General features: G+C 43.1%; 1 protein-coding gene across 3 annotated transcripts; it reads right to left on the reverse strand.

Moving 5' to 3' along the window:
• Positions 1–367: 367 nt before the first annotated feature.
• ZNF563 (zinc finger protein 563) lies at positions 368–16,712 on the reverse strand. 3 transcript variants are annotated; one of them, XM_054539815.2, is made up of 5 exons: positions 16,477–16,511; positions 7,850–7,904; positions 5,460–5,586; positions 4,155–4,215; positions 368–2,705 (listed from the first exon to the last, which is right to left on the reverse strand). In XM_054539815.2, the coding sequence occupies exons 3-5, from the start codon at positions 5,491–5,493 to the stop codon at positions 1,466–1,468; spliced, it is 1,335 nt and encodes a 444-aa protein (XP_054395790.2). In that variant the 5' UTR covers positions 5,494–5,586; positions 7,850–7,904; positions 16,477–16,511; the 3' UTR covers positions 368–1,465. The 3 variants fall into 3 exon arrangements, with proteins under 3 accessions (XP_054395790.2, XP_024092319.3, XP_054395791.2); XM_024236551.3 differs by lacking the exon at positions 7,850–7,904 and having other exon boundaries at positions 16,477–16,712; XM_054539816.2 differs by lacking the exons at positions 4,155–4,215; positions 7,850–7,904; positions 16,477–16,511.
• Positions 16,713–22,923: the final 6,211 nt, after the last annotated feature.

Consider the following 22,923-nt stretch of genomic DNA (forward strand, 5'->3'; position numbering starts at 1 on the left):
TTTAACTAATCTACAGAAGACTTAGAGTATACAGGAGGATGTGGGTAGGTTACATGCAAATAGTTTTTATTTTTATTATTTTTTTGAGACAGGGTCTCATTCTGTTGCCCATGCTAGAGTGCAGTGATGTGATTTTGACTCACCGCAACCTCAACCTCCCAGGCTCAAGCGATCCTCCCACCTCAGCTTCCCTAGTAGCTGGGACTACAAGTACATGTCACCACACCCGGCTAATTTGTGTATCTTCTATAGAGACAGGGTTTTGCCACATTACCCAGGCTGGCCTCTTAACTCCTGGGCTCCTAAGGTGCTAGGATTACAGACGTGAGCAACTGTGTCTAACCCAAATATGTCTTTTCTTTTTTGGGTGTGTGACAGAGGTTTTGCTCTTGTTGCCCAGGCTGGAGTGCAGTGGCGCGATCTTGGCTCACTGCAACTTCCGCCTCCCTGATTCAAGTGATTATCCTGCCTCAGCCTCCTGAGTAGCTGGGATTACAGGCATGTGCCATCACATCCAGGTAATTTTGTATCAAATATGTCATTTTTAAAAAAGGACTTGGCATGTGTCGATTTATGTATGCCCAGGGGGTGGTGGAACCAATCTCCTGCACATATTAGAGGATAACTGTATTTGAAAGAAACTGAAGCTAATTAAGGCTTTACTATGTGTTTACATTCATAGGGTTTATCTCCAATGAGAATTATTTCTATCTGAAATAACATTAAAGAATATTTCCCTACATTTCACACATTTATAGAGTATCTCTCCAGTGAGTCCTTTTATGTCTATGCAAGGACCTGAGAGAACTCAATGCTTTTCTACATTTCTTACCTTCATATGACTTCTCTCCAGAGTGAATCTTTTCATGTGCTTTTTTTTTTTTTTTTTTTTTTTGAGACAGGGTCTGGCTCTGTTGCCCAGGCTGGAGTGCAGTGCATCTTGGCTCACTGCAACCCCCACCCCTTGGGCTCAAGAGATCTTCCCACCTCAGCCTCCCAAGTAGCTGAGACTACAGGGGCATACCACCACACCTGCTGATTTTTCTATTTTTTGTAGACACATGGTTTTACCACTTTGCCCAGGCAGGCCTCAAATTCCTGAGGTCAAGCAATCTGCCCACCCTAAGTGCTGGGATTACAGGCGTGAGCCACTGTGCCCAGCCTCATGTACTTTTAAGTTACCAAAATGACTGAAGGCTTCCCTACATATTTTACACTCACAGAGTTTTTCTGCTCTGTGAGTTGTTTTATGTTGACAATGGTATTTAAAAAAAATTGATTGCTTTCCCACATTCCTTACATTCATATAGCATCTCTCCAGTGTGACATATTTCATGATTTTGAAAGGAATAAAAATTATGAAAGGCTTTCCCACATTTACATTTATAGGGTTTCTGTCCAGTGTAAGTTTATTCATGATATCAAAGGGAACTGGAAATATAGAAGGCTTTATAATTGTTTACATTCATATTGTTTCTCTCCAATGAGTCTTTTCATGTCTTTGACATACACTGGGATAAACAAAGGCTTTCCCACATACCTTGCATTTATTTGGCCCATCTCCCGTATGCATTACCATATGTCTTCGAAAACTTGAGCTATGAGATAACGCTTTCCCACACTGTTTGCATTCATAGGGTTTCTCTCCACTGTGAGACTTTTCGTGTCTTTGACATACACTGGGATAAACAAAAGCTTTCCCACATATGTTGCATTTATGAGGTCCACCTCCAGTGTGCATTATCATGTGTCTTCGAAAGCTTGAGCTATGAGATAACGCTTTCCCACACTGCTTGCATTCATAGGGTTTCTCTCCAGTGTGAATTCGTTCATGATATCGAACTAAACTGGGACGATCAAAGCCTTTCCCACATATCTTACATTTATGAGGTCGATCTCCAGTGTGCCTTTTCATGTGTATCTGAAAGCTTCCAAGATGATGAAATGTCTTCCCGCATTGCTTACACTCATAGGGTTTCTCTGCACTGTGAGTGGTTTCATGTCTTCGAAGGGAACTGGAAACACTGAAGGCTTTCCCACACTGTTTACATGTATAGGGTTTCTCTCCAGTGTGAGTTCTTTCATGTCTTATATAGGAACTGGAATCAGGCAAGGCTTTAGAACACTGCTTACATTCATACGGTTTCTCCCCAGTGTGCATTCTCTCATGTCTTCGATAGGAACTGTAAAAAGGAAACGCTTTAGAACACTGCTTACACTCATATGGTTTCTCTCCAGTGTGAGTTCTTTCATGCATACGTAATAAACTGGGCCAAAAAAAAGCTTTTCCACACAACTTACATTTATAAGGTCTATTTCCACCTTGCACTACCATGTGTCTTCGAAGGTTTCTACGAGAACTGAAGGTTTTTCCACATTCCTTACACTCATAGCGTTTCTTTCCAGTGTGAGGCCTTCCACGTGACTGAAAGGAGTGATGGTAACTGAAGGCTTTCCCACGTTGTTTATGTGTATGTGGCTTCTCTCCATATTCCTGATACTCACGTGGTTTGTGTCCAGAATCAACTCTGATGTGGCTATTAAGGGATAAATGACCCATTATGACTTCTTCACACTCAGCGCTTTGACATGGATCTTCTCCAGGACAAGTGCTGTTGTTCACAATACTATCTCGAATGAGGCTAAATGTTTCTCCACATTGACTACTGTCTTTACTTTCACTGAATCTCTCTACCATATGACATCTGTAAAAAATGAGTAGTACATTACTAAATAGTTGTTTCTAAATGATTTTTTATGTGTATTAATAGGTATCAGATGTACTTTTTTTTTTCCTGAGATGGAGTCTTCCTCTATCACCCAGGCTAGAGTGCAGCGGCACGATCTCGGCTCACTGCAATCTCTTCCTCCCGGGTTCAAGCGATTCTCCTGCCTCAGCCTCCCAAGTAGCCGGGATTAGAGGCATACACCACCACACCCAGCTAATTTTGTATTTTTAGTAGAGATGGGGTTTCGCCATGTTGGCCAGGTTGTTCTCAAACTTTTGACCTCGTGATCCACCCCGCCTTGGCCTCCCAAAGTGCTGGGATTACAGATGTGAGTCACTGCGCCTGGCCAGATATACCTTTTTATCATTACCATGCCAAGTGTAGGCTTCATGCCCTGTTTGAACACGAATGAACTGAATGCTATGCAAGACAACCCAACACCAGCTGGGGTTTTTGTTTTTTTTTCCTTTTCTTTTTAATTAATTAATTAATTTTTTGAAACAGGATCTTGCTCTGTCACCCAGGCTGGAGTGCAGTAGCAGGACGATGGTTCGTGCAACCTTGACCTCCTGAACTCAAGTGATCTACCTACTTCAGCCTCATGAGTAGCTGGAACTACAGGTGTGCACCAACACACTTGGCTATTTTTTTTTTTTTTTTTTTTTTTTTTTTGAGACGGAGTCTTGGTCTGTTGCCAGGCTGGAGTGCAGTGGCGCAATCTCGGCTCACTGCAACCTTTGCCTCCTGGGTTCATGCAATTCTCCTGCCTTGGCCTCCCAAGCAGCTGGGGTTACAGGTGCATACTCCCATGCCCAGGTAACTTTTTTACTTTTGTAGAGACAGGGTTTCGCTATGTTGGCCAGGCTGGTCTCAAACTCCTGACCTCAAGTAATCTGCCCGCCTCAACCTCGCAAAGTGCTGGGATTACAGGCATGAGCCACCATGTCCAGCCTCATATGTAAATTCTTATAGTATGTTTTAGGAGGAAATTTTTTAAGAATAAATAAATTTAGTCTGGTGCAGTGACTCACACCTGTAATCCCAGCATTTGGGGAGGCCAAGGCAGGCAGATTGCTTGAGCCCAGGAATTCAAGACCAGCCTGGGAAACATGCCAAAACCCTGTCTCTACAAAAAATACAAAAATTAACCAGGTGTGGTAGCATGCACGTGTAGTCCTGGCTACTCAGGAGGCTCTGGTGGGAGGGTCACATGAACCTGGGAGGTCGGGCTTCAGTGAACCAAGATCATGCCACTGCACTCCAGCCTGGGCAACAGAGCAAGGCCCTGACTAAAAAAAAAATGTTAATTTAAAAAATTAAAAAATAAATTTAAGCTAGACTTGTTCATTTTCTTTGTTTTTAAAATTTCCTTTTATTCTGAGAATCACTTCAGAAACATAACTTTCTCCTGTGAGTGCAAATTACCTTAGATTTCTCCTAGGATTTTTGTACTGATCTTCAGTATTCTGTTCTTCCCATATCATTCCTAAAAGGTAGACCCAGAAAATCACTATACATTATTAGAAAATTATATAAAACGGTAAGATTGCATGTATACTGCAATCATACATGATTCATTCATCAAACTACAGTTAATTCTGTACAGTTTGGGGGTGGAGGCAGAGTCTCACTCTGTTGCCTAGGCTGGAGTGCAGTGGTACAATCTCAGCTCATGGCAACCTCCGCCTCCCGGGTTCAAGCGAGTCTCCTGCCTCAGCCTCCTGAGTAGCTGGGACTACAGATGTGTGCCACCACAACCAGCTAATTTTTGTATTTTTATTGGAGACGGGGTTTCACCATGTTGGTCAGACTGGTCTCGAACTCCTGACCTCAAGTGATCTGCCCACCTCGGCCTCCCAAAATGCTGGGATTACAGGCGTGAGCCACCATACCTGGCCTTACAGTTGATTCTTGAACAACACATGTTTGAACTGCACAGCTCCACCTGCATATGAATTTTCTTCAGTCTCTGCTATCCCTAAGACACCAAGATCAATCCCTCCTCTTACTTAGTCTTCTCAATGTAAAGACGAGGATAAAGACCTTTTAGTCATACACCTCCACTTAATGAATAGTAAATATAGTTTCTCTTCTTTATGATTTTCCTATCAATATTTTCTTTCTCTAGCTCACTTTATTGTGAGAATATAGTATGCAATACATGACTTACAATATATGGATTAATCAACTGTTTTTTTATTATTTTATTTTATTTTTTTGAGATGGATTCTCGCTCTGTTACCCAGGCTGGAGTGCAGTGGCGTGATCTCAGCTCACTGCGGCCTCTGCCTCCTGGGCTCAAGTGATCCTGCTGCCTTAGCCTCCTGAGTAGCTGGGATTACAGGCATGCGCCACCATGCCTGGCTGATTTTTGTATTTTTAGTAGAGACGGGGTTTCACCATATTGGTCAGGCTGGTCTCGAACTCCTGACCTCATGATCCGCCCACCTTGGCCTCCCAACGTGCTGAGATTACAGGTGTGAGCCACTATGCCCAGCCAATCAACTGTTTATGTTACCAGTAAGGCTGCTGGTCAATGGCTGCTTAAGCTATGGTGGACAAAAAGTTAGATGAGGATGTACAACTTCTTTCAGGGCTGTCACCTCTGAATTCTGTGTTGTTCAAGAGTCCATCATATGCCCTTTCCATATTTCAAATTATTGAACAGCACTGATGACCATGAAACAAATGTCTGTAATTGATTAAGTGAAGACATGATATCATCCTTACTTATACAGTCCAGGTTCCTGATGGTTTCTTGCATCACATATCTGTACAAATTCTTCTGTGATGGACCCAGCAAAGCCCATTCCTCCTGGGTGAAGTTCACAGCCACATCCTCAAAGGCCACTACGTCCTGAAACATCCCACATAGATAGAGGAGAAAGGTTGAGTGACAGTACTGAAAAAGCTATACTCAGTTCATAAACTTCATATGATGCTGTGCTTTCCAAGCATTTATTCAATGACATAGTAAATTCTCTCATATTCTCTCTACACTCACTTTCTCTCACACAGCCGTTTTGATGGTAGAATTCAACATGTTTGGTCAAGTTACAGTTGAATAGGAACAGGTCTCTTCTTGGTGAGTTAAATGAGTCTTATTGCCTGCATCACCCTAATGTCTATTTCTGTAGTGGGTTGTAGTTCTTGTCAAAGTCCTACTGACAAAGTCCTACTACCTATTGTGCAGAAGAGAGCTACCATTAGCAGTCCTGAGACTACATGTCCTTACAAATTCTTATTCTCAAAGTTGGACCTTTTATGGTGTCTAGGAACTGGATTTAGGGAGTGCCCCACCAATGTAACTAATAACAGGGCTTGATTGTATCTAAACTGTTTGTGCAAAAAGTACATTATTTTCTTAACTCCTATGTTCTGAGAGTTTAGAATCTTACAAACTCAGCAGAGGGAGTGTATGTGATCAGCCACTGCTGAGTTTGAATGGTTGTCCCCTCCAAAACACATGTTGAAAGTTAATCCGCAAAGTGGGAGTAATAAAAGGTGGGGATTGAAAAGGTGATTGAGTCTTGAAGGTTCAGAGCTCATGAATAGATTAATGTATTCATGGATCAATGGCTTAATGAATAAATAAGTTATCTCAGGAAGGGGACTGGTGTCCTTATAAGATGGAAGAGACCCGAGTTAGGCACTCCGGCCCTTGCCATGTAATGCTTTGTGCCATCTTGGTCCGCAGTCTGATGCTCTAACCCTGAGCTATACCCCCTCCTGCTTTGTGCCATCTAAGAACTCTGCAGAGTCCCCACCAGCAAGAAGGTTCTCACCAGATGCCCAGACTTAAGCTTGGACTTCCCAACCTCCAGAACAGTAAAAAATAAATATTGTTCCTTATAAATTATCCAGGTTCAGATTATTCTTAAGCAACAAAAAACAGACTAAGCCAGCCACCAAAAAACACTATAGGCACTGGGTCTCTAATAAGAGACCCTGGTAGATAAAATTTCACATTTTTTTTGCAATTAATTAGTTGGAGGATTCGGCACATCCTCTGGGATTATACTAACAGAAAATCTGGAAGCTGGTAACTGGTTTCCTCTAGACCAAATGTAGTTAAGCATGACAAATAAATAATAAAAGATATTTCACCATCCCAATGGAAAATTTTTGAACATCTTATTGGGTAATGTCAAAGGAGAAGGAAAGAAGGGCAATGAGAGAATGTATTATTAGAAAAGAACTCAATGTTATCTCTTATATTTATAAAATTCCCTAAATAACTAAAACAGACTTTAACAAAAAATTACACTACCAGCTGGGCACCATGGCTCATGCCTGTAATCTCAGTACTTTGAGAGGCCAGGGCAGATGGACCATTTGAGCCCAGGAGTTTGAGACCAGCCTGGGCAACATGGCGAAACCCTGTCTCTGCAAAAAAATACAAAAAAATTAGCCGGGCGTGGTGGTGTGCCTGTAGTCCCAGCTAATGGGGAAGCTGAGGTGGGAGGATCACCCGAGCCCAGGACGTGAAGACTGTAGTGAACCATTATTGAGCCACTGCATTCCAGCATGGGCGATATTGTGAGACTCTGTCTCAAAAAAATAAATAAAATTACATTATCAAATCTAATAGAAGTCACAAATGTCTAAAAATGCTAAAAAACCTTCTCACTGGCCGGGCGCGGTGGCTCACACCTGTAATCCCAGCACTCTGGGTGGCGGAGGTGGGTGGATCACCTGAAGTCGGGAGTTCAAGACCAGCCTGACCAACATGGAGAAACCCCGTCTTTACTAAAAATACAAAATTAGCCAGGCGTGATGGCGCATGCCTGTAATCCCAGCTACTCGGGAGGCTGAGGCAGGAGAATTGCTTGAACCCAGGAGGCAGAGGTTGCGGTGAGCCGAGATTGTGCTATCGCACTCCAGCCTGGTTGACAAGAGCGAAACTCCATCTCAAAAAAAAAAAAAAAAGAAAAAGGAAAAAAAAAACCCTCTCACCAACAAAGTGACAGCTTTGCAAAAACAGATAAAGGATTTTGAAACTATAATATTCAGCACCCCATACCATTAATAAAGAGATAAACAAATAGATAAATAAAAGTGAAAAAATGATAGAAAACCCTTGTGGAGTTTTATTTGTCCTTGGCCCAATCACACCCTACCTCTGTGCCAGTCTTCAAGACAGCAGCCTGAGATCCCAGTGTGGAACTCTGGTCACTAATTCCAGAGAAAGCAGATCAGATGTTATTCACAAATTATTGCCTTTGTATTTTCCAATCATTCTGGGGATGATCGGAAGGTTTGAAACAAGGCTCTCTTTTCTATTTCATCTACAATGGAATCCAGTTAGGGTCAAACATAAGAAATGCTGAAAAATGGTGCAAAATACACAAATAGCCTGCAACTACTTGAGACAACAGACTATAATTAAGACATACATTAAGGCCAGGCACGGTGGCTCATGCCTGTAATCCCAGCACTTTGGGAGGCCAAGGCAGGCAGATCATGAGGTCAGGAGTTTGAGACCAGTCTGGCCAACATAGTGAAACTTCGTCTCTACTAAAAATATAAAAATTAGCCACGCTTGGTGGCACATGCCTGTAACTGAGTAGCTGAGGCAGGAGAATCGCTTGAACCCGGGAGGCAGAGGTTGTGGTGAGTCGAGATTGCGCCACTGCACTCCAGCCTGGGCAATAGAGCAAGACTCCGTCTCAAAAAAAAAAAAAAGAAAGAAAGAAGAAAAAGACATACATTAGCCCACGTAAGTCTAAAAGGAAAAAACTGGAGAGAAAATTTCCTTCAGGAATTAGGGTATTCAAAAGCACCCATTATATTGGGGAACTGAGAGAGCCCCATGCACTCACAGGAAAGAACACATTTTCATAGAAGATGTGAGGAGACCCTTATTTTCAGCTCTGGCATGTTTCTAGATTTAGTAAAACAGAAAGTAAATGCTACAGCAGAGTTTTAAACAGGCTTGCTAAGTGTTGAAGGAATTGCTCCACAAGAGCCATCCACAAAGACTGGAAGAGGTCAGGTTTTTATATGTTTCATCTTCCTTTTTACTTTTAGCTTGTAGCATTCAGGAAATCTCTATCAGAACACAAATGAACACAAGCTAAAGAACAGAGACTTCAGTGTGTACATCAAATAGGGAATAGAGTCTCTGCAAACACACTTTGAAAATGTTACTAAACAAATGAATAGTTACAGCCTTCATCAAACAAGAACAGCAAACAATGAAGGGGACAGAATCTGATTTCCAGATGCAAATGTCTACTTTTCAATGCACACAAAATTAGGAAAAATAGAGAGAAACATGAAAATATGGCTCATCAATGGAAAAACCTGAACTGAGATAAACCATCTCTAAGAAACCTCAAACACTGGACTTCTTGAATGAATAAAAACTTTAAAGCAACTGTCTTAAATATGTTCAATGAGGTGAGGCAATGATGAAGAAAAAACTAAAAGAAAATCAGAAAAGATAAAAAAATCAATAAAAATTAGAAATTGAGCAATATAGAACTAATGCAGCCACAAAGTACAACAACCAAAAGGAAGACTTCACTATAGATGTTCCACAGATGTGAACAACCAAAGAATAAATCAGAGGCCAGGTGCGGCAGCTCATGCCTGTAATCCCAGCACTTTGGGAGGCCGAGGGGAGCAGATCACTTGAGGTTGGGAGTTCGAGACCAGCCTGGCCAACATGGTGAAATCTCGTCTCTACTAAAAATACAAAAATTAGCCAGGTGTGGTGGTGCATGCCTGTAATCCCAGCTACTCAGGAGGCTGAGGCAGGAGAATCGCCTGAACCTGGGAGGTGGAGGTTGCAGAGAGCCAAGATTATACCACTGCACTCCAGCAGGGGTGACTGAGTGAGACTCTGTCTCAAAAAAAAAAATAAATCCGCTAAAATCAAGATAAAACAATTGAATCTACCCATTCAGAGAAGCAGGAAAGGTCAGGGGATGAAATGGAAAAAATGTGTGACTGGTATACCTGCCTTGCCAGTAATGTTAAAAGAAGTTTATTAGAGAAAAGATAAATGATACAGGTTAGAAATTCACATCACATTAAATGAAGACATAAAAAATGATTTACGTTTCTTATACTTACTTGATCTAATAGATATGTTTGCTCAAAATAATAGCATCAACAATGTATTGGGTGTTACAGGTCACAATTGTGCAAATGAATGACAGTGATGATTCATGGAATGAAAGGAAGAAGTTTCAAACAGTTTATTATACCAGCACTACCCATGAAGCCATATAGTGTTTTTTGAAACTGAAGGTCCATTAGTTGTGAATGGTATAATATGTACCCTATGGAATTCACTAAAAAAATTAAGAACCAAGTACTATACTAATAGGATAAGAAAATCATATTCTGCTCAACTAAAATGAAAGACAGAAATAGAGAGGTAGTTGAGCTGGGTGCGGTGGCTCACACCTGTAATCTCAGTACTCTGGGAGGCTGAGGCAGGTGGATCACAAGGTCAGGAGTTCAAGACCAGCCTGGCCAACATGGTGAAACCTCGTCTTTACCAAAAATATAAAAATTAGCTGGGTATGGTGGCGGGCATCTGTTACTCGGGAGGCTGAGGCAGGAGAATCACTTGAACCCAGGAGACGGAGAGTGCAGTGAGCCAAGATCATGCCACTGCATTCCAGCCTGGGCGACAGAGTGACACTCCATCTCAAAAAAAAAAAAAAAAATGAAAAGAAAAAGAAAAAAAGAGGTAGTTGAAAAAACAGACAAGTGCAACAAATAGAAAACAGTAATATACATATACATATTAATTCAATTATGTCAATTACTACATTAAATGTGTATTATCTATATTCACCAGTAAAAAAGACAAGGACTGGCAGAGTAGAATAAAAATACAAAGCCTATCAATGTGTACATAAAAAACATTTTAAACAGAAAGATAGAGATACATTAAGTAGAGAAATATATGCCATTCTAGCCCTAATCAAAAGAAACATGAAACAGCTCTATTACATTCAGACAAATGGGGTTTTAGATTAAGGAAAATTATAAGGCATAGATAGTGATTTCAGAATGATAAGGAAAGTCAATCCTACAAGAAGACATAATAATCCTTAATATTTATGCCCATAAAATAGAGGATCAAAATACATAAAGCAAAAAATTACATAATAATCCTTAATATTTATGCCCATAAAATAGAGGATCAAAATACATAAAGCAAAACCACAAGGCAAAATACACACATCTACAATTATAGTTGGAGGGAAACAACTCATCTCTATCAATAATTCACAGATCAGTTTGTCAGAAAATCACTAATGATATGGCTGAAATCAATAGCACTATTAATCAGCTGGATTTCATTGATATGTGTTTACAGAATCCTTCATTCAACACCAGCAGGGTATATATTCTTCTCAAGCCCACATGAAATAGTCACCAAGATGCACAAAATTCTGAGCCATAACACACACTAGAACAAATATTTTAAAATAGAAATTCTAGGCCAGGCATGGTGGCTCACACCTGTAATCCCACCACTTTGGGAGGCCAAAGTGGAAGGATTGCTTGAGGCCAGACTGAGCAACATAGTGAGACCTTGTCTCTATAAAAGTTTAAACATTAGCCAGGAGTGGTGGCATGCACCTATAGTCCCAGATAATCTGAAAGTTGAGGCAAGAAGATTGCTTGAGCCTAGGAGTTGGAGGCTGCATTGAGCTATGATCATGGCACTCCACACTCCAGCCTGTGTGACAGACCACCACCCTGTCTCTTAAAAAAGAGAAAAGAGCTAGGTGCAATGGCTCATGCCTGTAATCCCAGCACTTTGGGAGGCCAAAGAGGACAGATCACCTGAGGTCGGGAGTTCGAGACCAGCCTGACCAACATGGAGAAACCCTGTGTCTACTAAAAATACAAATAGCCAGGCATGGTGGCACATGCCTGTAACCTCAGCTACTCAGAAGGCTGAGGCAGAAGAATCACTTGAACCCAGGAGGTGGAGGTTGCAGTGAGCCGAGATTGCACCACTGTACTCCAGCCTGGGCAACAAGAGTGAAACTCCGTCTTAAAATAAATAAATAAATAAATAATAAATTAAATAAATGAAATTATATAAAATATGTAATCAGATTATAAACCAATAACTTAAATATAGTTGAAAAGTCTCAAAAAAGTGGAGATTTAAGCCACAAACTTCTCAACTACACAGACGTCAAAGAAACTTGTCACATGAAATGCAAATATTGTGGTACTGATGAAAAAGGATATATTTTAGCAAAATCTCTGGAATGCAGAAAAGGCAGTGCTTTGAGGGAAACTTAAAGAATTGAACGCATTCTCTAGAAAGTAAAATTCTAAAATCAGTGCTCTAACTTTCCATCTTAGGAAACTAGAGAATAGCAAGATTAATGTAAATCAAGCAGAGGAAAATAACAATGGGAAGAGATATTAATGAAATAGCAATCAAGAAACCAATAGAAAACATCAACAGGCTGGGCGTGTTGGCTCACGCCTGTAATCCCAGGACTTCGGAAGGCCAAGGCGGGCGGATCATGAGGTCAGGAGTTCGAGACCAGCTTGGCCAACATGGTGAAACTCCGTCTCTACTAAAAATACAAAAATTAGCTGAGTGTGGTGGCACGTGCCTGTTAATCCCAGCTACTTGGGAGCCTGAGGCAGGAGAATCACTTGAACCCGGGAAGCGCAGGTTGCAGTGAGCCGAGATCACGCCACTGCACTCCAGCCTGGGCGACAGAGCAAGACTCCATCTCAAAAAAAAAAAAAAAAGAAAAGAAAACATCAACTAACCAACAGATGATTCTCTGAAAAGATCTGTAAAGCTGATAAGCCCACAGCATAGTTAACACAGAAAAAAGAGAGGCCATCACTACTAACCCTATGGACATTAAGAGCACCATGAAAGAATATTAGGAACAACTGAATGCCCACATATTTGATAAATTACATGGAATGGACCAATTTCATAAAAGACACAGTCTACCAAAACTCATAAAAGTAACCTCAAGTAATATGAATAGGCCTATATCTATTGAATAAATTGAATCAATAAATGATAAATATCCCAAAAAAAGGAACAGACCAGCATGATTTCACTGGTGATTTATGGCAAATACTTATGGAAGAAATGATCCCAATTCTATACAATATCTTCCAGAAAACAGAAGTAGGTAGGTAGGTAAACTTTCTTTCTTTTTCTTTCTTTCTTTTTTTTTGAGATAGAGTTTTGCTCTTGTTGCCCAGGCTGGAGTGCAACGGCACGATCTTGGCTCACTGCAACCTCTGCCTCCCAGGTTCAAGCAATTCTCCTGCCTCAGCCTCCTAAGTAGCTGGGATTACAGGCGCCTGTCACTAAGCCCAGCTAATTTTTGTATTCTTAGTAGAGACAGGCTTCCCCATGTTGGCCAGGCTGGTCTTGAACTCCTGACCTCAGATGATCCATACGCCTCGGCCTCCCAAAGTGCTAGGATTACAGGCATGAGCCACCATGCCCGGGGCAGAGGTAATACTTTCTAATTGATGTTATAAGGCCAACATTGCCCTAGTACCAAAAATAGACAGACATTACAGACATATCTCCACCATTGAGGACATAAGGGGAAGACTGCCATCTTTAAACCTGGAAGCAGGCCCTTACCAGAGATCTGATCTACTTGAACTTGGATTCCCAGCCTCTACTGAGAAATGAACAAATGTTGTTTAAGGCACGTAGTTTATGGCAATCTGGTATAGCAATCCTATGTAATTAAGACAGGGAAGCTCTTTCTCTACCACACATCAAGGCTTTGAAGTCTACAGTAATCAGGAGAGTATGGTGTTAGCAAAGTGATGGGTACAAACTCCAATGGAAAACAGCAAATTCTGGAACAAGAGCATCTATTTAAGGTATTAGAAACTATGGCACAGCAGGTATTGCCAGGCAGTGATACAAATGACAGCTACTTCAACCCAAAGAACGGTGACAAATTGTTATCTCCAGGACAATAATCAATCTTCTGCCTAACACCTCCATATACAATAATCAACTAATTACAGACCTACCTGTTTTCATGAATTTTTATTCACTCTATTACCTCAGCTTCTATTTTGAATGTGGTTCTAACTTTCTCATACCAGAAAAAGTATTTTAAGAGCCTTGAGACAGTTTTCATTTTTCTGTAGTCATCAAGGAAGAAAGTTTTTTCCAATTTATTTTCCCTGATGGCATTTTCTCTGCTAAGCCCTGAAATTCTATTGAGATAATCCAATTAAAAACAAAACAACAGCAACAACAAAAAAACAGACCTGGAAAACTTACTACACAGGCTCTGTGTAGTACGACAGAAAAGAAAAGTAAGCAAGAACTTTTTAAAGGCATATAGGACTAGATATATATAATTTGTTTTCTGAAATCCAACTCTTGTCCCTTTAGAAACATCTTATCTTCTCTATCAATCTCTAATGATAGAATGCATTTTAAAGCTAAGAAAAAACTGAACAGAAATGAGTGAACAAATCTTTTCAAGGTTGACAACCTCAGGGACGGGCAGTGCTGACTGGAACACAGACAAGTCTCATTCAAGGGTCAAGTCAGGTCCTCCTGTCACCTGGGGCATCCCCCACCCCCGTGCTGCTCACTGAAGTGCTCAGTACCGCACTGTGTACTTTCAGGCTCTTGCACCACCTCACTGGAGTAAGTTATCTTTGACCTTTCGGATAGTTTTTCTTGCTTCACTAGTCTAATAGAATTTGAAGGATGGGAATCATTTCTATTTTACCCCCTCAATACCAGCACCTGAGTGGCTAACCAGCCATGTCTCCAAGAAATGAAAACTGGGCTTGGGGTGAGAAAACTGAGTATCCCAGGGCTTAACTTTTTACAAGAGGATACCAGGGGAATCCTCCCACCACAGGGTATCCAGCTCTTCCCCTGGGAGGCCCCAGCCCTGCATCTCAGGCTGTCCTCCGGGAGGAGTGGCCCAGGGGCTGATATTCACTACCCTCCAAGACAAGGCTGCTGTATCCACTTGGTGCCAGTCCCAGACAGCACCAGGAAAAGACAGTGTGGGCTCAGGACTTATCAGCCGGTGGTTTCCAAAGGGAAACCTCAACCCAAAGACTTTCAGATAAGGTGCCTGTGCCCAGGGAAGATAAAAGGAGGAGAGGCACAGACATTTTTCTTGTTGGTTTTTACAGCAGAGTGGTTAAACCACCTAACAGGTGGTTATTCTCTGCATCCTCACATATGAAATATTCAGAAACAAAAATCATATCTTCTAAAAAAGAATCATATATTGCTACCTGGGGAAAAAAATGACAGTTAAAATATTGCATTTGTTTGAAATACAGCCTGGGGGACAAAGAGTTCATTATGTTGCTGTGAACTGAGGACAGTGTGGAGTCTTAATTAGGGAAAAGGCTAAGGGGAACAGGGGAAAAGGCTGTTAAATTAAAGTCTTAATTACAGAAAGGCTAAGGGGAACAGGGGAAAAGGCTGTTAAAGTCTGAATTATAGAAAGGCTAAAGGCAACAGGGGAAAGCAGAAAGATAAAGCAAAAAAGCTATAAATCTGCCTATCTTCATGTACAGAGAATTTAAACAAAAGAGAATGCAGGTAAGTTACGGGTCTACCTTTGTTTTTTTTTTTTCTTTTTTCTTTTTTTTTTTTTTTTTTTTTTGAGACGGAGTCTCGCTCTGTCGCCCAGACTGGAGTGCAGTGGCGCGATCTCAGTTCACCGCAACCTCCGCCTCATGGGTTCAAGCGATTCTCCTGCCTCAGCCTCTCGAGTAGCTGAGATTACAGGCATGTGACACCACGTCTGGCTAATTTTTGTATTTTTAGTAGAGAAGGGGTTTCGCCATCTTGGCCAGGCTGGTCTGGAACTCCTGTACATGTCTAACTTTCTTTATGGCCCAAGACATGGCCTTCTTGCCCAGATAACGCACTTAATTCACAGACTTCCTGCTCACCATCAAACACACCAATTTATCAAACACCGGGGCTGACAGAGGAATGCAAGTTAAGCTCCCTGCTGCCTTGGCACCCTGCTGCCTTGGCACTATCAATCAGCACAAGTTCCATTCTATAAAATTGCCCGCAAGCCTCTGCTTCTCTCCTGCTTCCCATGGCCCTCCCTTGTGACGGATTTTCCTACTTTCGCTAATAACTTTACCTACAACTGTCTTAGTAAAAATTCTTTTACCCCGGCGTTACCGGCCCAGATAGCAGTCGTTCCCCTGTGACAGAGAGGAAGTCAGCTTTATGAAATGCAGGGCAAAATCTGGAAATCTAGGGATTTACTGCCAGCCCCAGGAGTTAGGATGAGGGGACAAGATAAGGCATTAGACACCTGCCTTCTCAAACCTTTGAAGACTCAGAGGGACACCGGTCCCCTTTGGGAAGAAAACAGAGACCGAGGATCCCACAGATCACAGGTCCTCCCACGCACGAACCCCACACACGAGTGGGGATTCCCCCCATGACCCTTCCGTGACCCTTCCCCAATCCTGGGGAGACGCGGGGCTGCGGGCGTGGAGCTGCCCAGAGAGGGCTCCGAGGCCGGGACCGCAGTCGCCGCGCAGGGACCAGACAGGACGCCCGAGGTCCCGGCTGCCAGCCCAGCCCCACTCTGTGGCTGAGGGGACCGAGGGCCGAGCTGCGCCAGGGGGACTCGGGTCCCAGGCCCAGGAGCTGACGGCGGGGGAGGCCAACGTTCGCCGCGGCCGGCTCTGGACGGTTCCAACCAGCTCTTTCCCACTTTTGGGTCGCCTGACCCTGCACACGCACCATTTCCCGGCTTCCGGGATGTTCCAGGGTCCTCCCTCTGCCTCCCGCTGCCAGTGCGGGTCCCACTGTGACAGATGCTGCCACAGACGTTCCAGGGCGTCTCTCAGCGACTGAGACTACACAGACGTTCCAGGGCGTCTCTCAGCGACTGAGGCTAGAGCTGAGCGCAGGGACGTGAAGACGCCGCGGGCTCTTTGAACCTCGCACCCTACTCCCAGCCGCGCGCCTGATTGACAGTTCCTACGACCCCGCCCTATGGCTCTGATTGGATAGGGCTCCAGGTCCCGCCCTCTAGGCACTGAGTGACAGAAGAAGCAATCACGCAGTGCTGAGTAGAGCGGGATGAACGAGTTCCAGGCACAGCCCTTGACAGGGCAGGCTTCCTCCCTGCGCTGTCCTGACCACTCCCAGGGAACATTTGCATTTATGCAGAATTACCTGCCCGTACTCAGCAGGCCCTTACTGCCTTTTCCTCCTGGAGAAGGAGTCACAAGTGTTTTGCAGGGAATCCCAGACTCACAGTCCAGTGGAGCCATTCCCCTGGCCTCAGAGCAGAGGGGAGCCCAAGGCCGCACAGGCCACATTGCAGCAGGAGGGTGGCCTGATGTCCACCGGGCATCAGGATTTGAGGATGAGACTCTTGGCGGCAAGGTCAAGCCTTCCTCTCTCACCTTGCCTCTCAATCTACTCATTTTCAGCCAAGGAAATAAAAACAAGTCAAGAACGGTATTAAAATATCAAATGTGTGAAAGAACTGAAATCACACGGCTGCAATAAATGAATGAATGAATCAAAACAGAAAAAAAAAGCAAAAACTTGAACTAGTGCAGATAAGCAGCCTGCTGCCCTCATACTTCACAAGCAAACGTCCCATTCAGGAGGCTAAACATATGCCCAAACTTGGCAGCCAGACTATTAACTGTTGAAATGGAACCCCAGAGTGAACCAAAACCTGGTGATGAGACTGGGACACTGAACGATTTGACTCTGGGAGCTCAACATACTTCCCTGTGCCCTCTGCAGAGTGTGGAAATGCCCCCACCGTCAAGACGTGCATTTTCACCAACAGGAAAGTTTCACATAAAGTTAGTTTAAGGGCCCAGGGCGGTGGCTCACGCCTGTAATCCCAGCACTTTGGGAGGCCGAGGCGGGTGAATCACCTGAGGTCACCAGTTGGAGACCAGCCTGGCCAACATGGTGAAACCTCATCTCTACTAAAAATACAAAAATTAGCTGGGCGTGGTGGCAGGCACCTGTAATCCCAGCTACTCAGGAGGCTGAGGCAGGAGAATCACTTGAACCTGGGAGGCAGAGGTTGCAGTGAGCCGAGATCGTGCCGTGGCATTCCAGCCTGGGTGACAGAGTGAGACCTGGTCTCAAAAAAAAAAAAAAAAAAAAAAAAAAAAAGGTTACTTTAAGGTACTGACCTACATAAACTGTCAAATTCATAAACCCTTTACCCAGATTTTCCTAACACATAAATGGTAAATTCTGATTCTATGTGCAGCTTCGTGCTACGTGCAGGCAAGCGCAGGCTGCTGAGGAAGCACCAAAGGGGGCTCCATTTCCCTCCCTTTGCAGCCTTCAGGATGGGCTTGGTGTAGAGTCACTGGTTCAAACTCTGCTGCCCACTCCAGGTGGCTGGGGCTCAGAAAACAATATCCCAAAAAGAAGACCTTGGAAGGAGCCTCAGAAGCAAAAGTTTTTTCTCTGCAGAGGGCAGAGGAAAAACCTAGTCCCATTCTTGGGACTCTTAGTCCTACTCTTCTATCCAAGGCTAGCCTTAGAAACTAGAATCTCTCTTCTCCAAAGTGGGTCGTAGAATCCAGAACCCTTTTCCCCTAAATCCAGGCATAAAATCAAAACATATTACTCTAACTTTCCATTGTCCTTTCTGTGTAAAAACTGGCCATAAGCAAATTAACTGTCCAACTTTGTTTGATTGCAGGTCAGGGGTGGCCCTGGGGCTTCCCTGGGCCACACTGGAAGAAAATGAATCGTCTTGGGCCACATATAAAATACACTAACACTAACAATAGCTGATGAGCTTAAAAAAATATAGCAAAAACAAAAATTCCTAATGTTTTAAGAAAGATCATGAATTTGTGTTGGGCTGCATCCAAAGCCTTCCTGGGCCATGGGTTGGACAAGCTTGCTGTAGGTCATAAGACCCTCCATTTCAGAGTGGGTCCTGCCTCATACCCAGAAGGAAGTAATGCATGCTCAGAAAGGCCAAGAACAATCTAGACACACAGACCTTGCTGGGTTTCCCCACTCAGTCTGTTAGCATTGGATCATACTCTTTCAATCTAATCACATTTCTATACGGCTGACCATACATTAAGCCTAAGCATAAAAATGAACAATTTCCTCTGTATCTCTGGGTCTTCATTCTGAAGCTTCCCAGATATACGTGTTAAATAAAATTTGTATGCTTTTCCTCCAATTAATCTGCCTTCTCTCCAGTTAATTCAGCAAAACATCAGAGGGCAAAAGGGAACATTCCCCATGGCCTCTGTAAGAGTCTTCACTTGCTTCTCACCAGCACTGATGAGTTAACTGAGACAAAGACCCTCAATTCCACTGTTTGAATAAAAAATTGGCAGAGTCTTGGGTTTCTTCCTGTGTTTATATATAAAGTAGAGGAAAAAATATATATAAGATATTTAATAGGGATTTGGAAACTGGTAAATGGACTGGGCATGGTGCCTTGGGCCTGTAATCCCAGCACTTTGGGAGGCAGGAGCAGGAGGACTGCTGGAGCCCAGGAATTGGAGACCAGTCTGGGCAACACGGGGAGATCTTGTTTCCTCAAAAACAAAACAAGGCCGGGCGCGGCGGCTCACACCTGCAATCTCAACACTTTGGGAGGCCGAGGCGGGCAGATCACAACGTCAGGAGTTCAAGACCAGCCTGACCAACATGGTGAAAACTTGTCTCTACTAAAAATACTAAAAATTAGCCAGGCATGGTGGTGCGTGCCTGTAATCCCAACTACTCAGGAGGCTGAGGCAGGAGAATTGCTTGAACCCGGGAGGTGGAGGTGGCGGTGAGCCAAGATCGCACCATTGCACTCCAGCTTGGGTGACAGACTGAGACTCCGTCTCAAAAACAAACAAACAAACAAATAAAACCAACTGGTAAATAATTATTCCTTTGAGAAACAAACATGCTAAGAAACTATTATTTTTACCTTAGCAAACTGTTGTGTAAAACAACTCATTAAATGTGAGCCCTCCTCTCTGCTTGGCTTCAGTCACTCCCTGACCTTCACAGTTCAGGGTTGACATCATGTGCTCTGTGCCTGGGGATAGACATGTCCCATTTATCCACCTGAAATCCCCTCTCAACCCCAGCCCACACCATTGACCCACACAGTCATATCTGTATCTAAATCCTAAGCATTGTATAAATACTTTTTCCTTTTAAGCAAACTGGCCCAGGTTGAATTCACCTGTGGTTCTCATGCCCACAGTTTCATTTATTCATTTGAAACAGTCTTCCCAGAGAGTAATGTCTTGGGTGAGGACACATCCATTTTATTTGCTTCTGTTCTTCTTAATCTGTGTCACTACCTGCTCAGTGAGGGCATAGACAGAATATTCTAAGTGACTATCACCTGCTGTAAATACTGGAGGTCTCAGCACAACCCTGAGAAATCCGCACCAGAGAAAGGATGTGTGAATATTAATGTCACCCCTTACCACAACAGTTAGCTTATTTTTCTTTCTTTCTTCTTCTTCTTTTTTTTTTTTTTTTTTTTTTTTTTTTTTTTTTTTTTTTTTTTGAGACAGGCTCTCGCTCTATCACCTACACTGGAATGCAGTAGCGCCATCATGGCTCACTGCAGCCTCAACCTCCCGGGCTCAAGCAATCCTCCTACCTCAGCCTCCCGAGAGGCTGGGACTGCAGGCATATCCCACCATGCCTGGCTAATTTTTGTATTTTTTTTTGTAAAGATAGGGTTTCACCATGTTGGCCAGGCTGGTCTAAACTCTTAGACTCAGATGACCCACACACCTTGGCATCCCAGACTGCTGGGATTACAGGTGTGAGCCATGCTGCCTGGCCATTTTATTTTCCTTTCTGGAAAAAGGCTTTTAAAAATGGTTTTCCAGGGTACTTTCATATACAGCAATATAGATGATAAAAGTAAACATAACACCATTCAATTTAGTTTCATTTATATGATTTAACTTTTCAACAGTTAAGAAATCAAAAAATTCTGTCAACCTTAATTGGATCTCCCTGAATCTAAAAAGTGCCAGGAAAAAAATTCTGCAGATAAAAACATGTAAGAGTCACTGAGGTGGTATGAAGAACCCTGAGAAGGTGACATTTAATGTGAGATATGAAATAATATATTAGTGTAAAAACTCAGGGCAAAGCCAGGTGCAGTGGTTCATGCCTGTTAGCTCCGCCCTTTGAGAGGCCAAGGCTAAAAGTTCAAGATCAGCCTGGAGAACAGAGTAAAACCACCATGTCTACCAATAAATAAATAAATAAATAAATAAAAATTAGCTGAGCATGGTGGCATAGACCTGTAGTCCTAGCTATTCAGGAGGCTGAGGCAGGAGGATCACTGGAGTCTAGGAGGTCAAGACTGGAGTGAGCTATGATCACACCGCTGCACTCCAGCTTCAGCAACAGAGTGAGACACTGTCTAAAAAAGAAAGAAAGGAAAGAAAACAAACAAAGAAAAACCCTCAGGGCAGAGGATTCAGGGTAGATGGCAGGGTACCAAGCATAAAGAAGCTGTCTCCCCACCTAGACAACAGTTTTACTGGCAGAATCTGTCTGATGGAGCTATTTTATTTATTTTTATTTTTTGAGACAGAGTCTTGCTCTTGACACACAGGCTGGAGTGCAGTGGCACGATCTCAGCTCACTGCAACCTCCGCCTCCTGGGCTCAAGTGATTCTTGTGCCTCAGCCTCCTGAGTAGCTGGGATTACAGGTGTGTGCCACCATACCCAGTTAATTTTTTGCATTTTTAGCAGAGGCAGGGTTTTACCATGTTACTCAGGCTGGTCTCAAACTCCTGACCTCAGGTGATCTACCCGCCTCGGCCTCCCAAATTGCTGGGATTACAGGCATGAGCCACCGTGCCTGGCCAGCATCTAGTTAATTTCTATCAAAATAGCCACTCTATACAGAGCCTTGACCTGGAAATAAGTTGGAATTAGGTGTAGCAGTCAGGTGAGACATGTAGGAGGGCATTGAGCAGGCCAATATATGCACTGTGGGAGCTTCAGAAGGAGAAGAGAGAGAGAGAAGGTGAAGGGAGAATATTTTGAGAAATAATGGAAGAACACATTCTAAATTAAGTGAAAGCCATGGATGTAGACATCCAAGAAGCTCAACTAACTCTAAGTAGGATGAATGCAAAGAGAAACGCATAAATGCACATTATACTAAAGCTGTCAAAACCCAAGGACACAAAGAGAATCTTGAAAGCAGCAAAAAAGAAGTGATTCATCACATATAAATGATCCTTCATAAGATCAGTAGATTTCTCATGAGAAATGTTGAAGACCAGAAAATAGTGGGCAGATGTTAATCAAAGTGCTAAAAGAAAAAAAAAATGTGGCCAGGTGCGGTGGCTCACATCTGTAATCCCAGCACTTTGGGAGGCCGACACAGGCAGATACCTTGAGGTAAGGAGTTTCAGGTCAGCCAGGCCAACATGGCAAAACTCGTCTCTACAGAAAATACAAAAATTAGCCAGGAATGGTGGCATATGCCTGTAATCCTAGCTACTCAGGAAGCTGAGGCAGAAGGATCGCTTGAACCCATGAGGCGGAGGTTGCAGTGAGCCAAGATCATGCCACTGCATTCCAGCCTGGGCAATAGAGTGAGACTCTGTCTCAAAAAGAAAAAAAGAAGAAGAAGAAGAAAAGATAAGAAAATGTAACCAGGCATATAGTCACAGCTACTCAGGAGACTGAGGTAGGATCACTTCAGCTTAGGAATTCAAGATCAGCCTGGGCAATATAGTGAGACCCTATGTCAAACATAAAAACAAAAACAGTCAGCTGGGCATGGTGGCTCATGCCTGTAATCCCAGCACTTTGGGAGGACAAGGCGGGCGGATCATTTGAGGTCAGGAGTTCGAGACCATCCTGGCCAACGTGGTGAAACCCTGTCTCTACTGAAAAAAATACAAAAATTAGCCAGGCGTGGTGGTGCAAGCCTGTAGTCCCAGCTACTCGGGAGCCTGAGACAAGAGAATCACTGAAACCTGAGAGGAGGAGGTTGCAGTGAGCCAAGATTACACCACTGCACTCCAGTCTGGGCGACAGAGTAAGACTCCATCTCAAAAAAAAAGTCAGCTAAGAATCCAATATCTGTCAGTACTGTATTTCAAAAGTGAGAAAATAATTTAAGACATGCCCACATGAAAAAACTGAGGTAGTTTTAAAAATTATTATTAGATGTGCTCTGTGAG

This window comes from Pongo abelii, chromosome 20 (assembly GCF_028885655.2).
Source record: "Pongo abelii isolate AG06213 chromosome 20, NHGRI_mPonAbe1-v2.0_pri, whole genome shotgun sequence".
NCBI classification, from domain to species: domain Eukaryota; kingdom Metazoa; phylum Chordata; class Mammalia; order Primates; family Hominidae; genus Pongo; species Pongo abelii.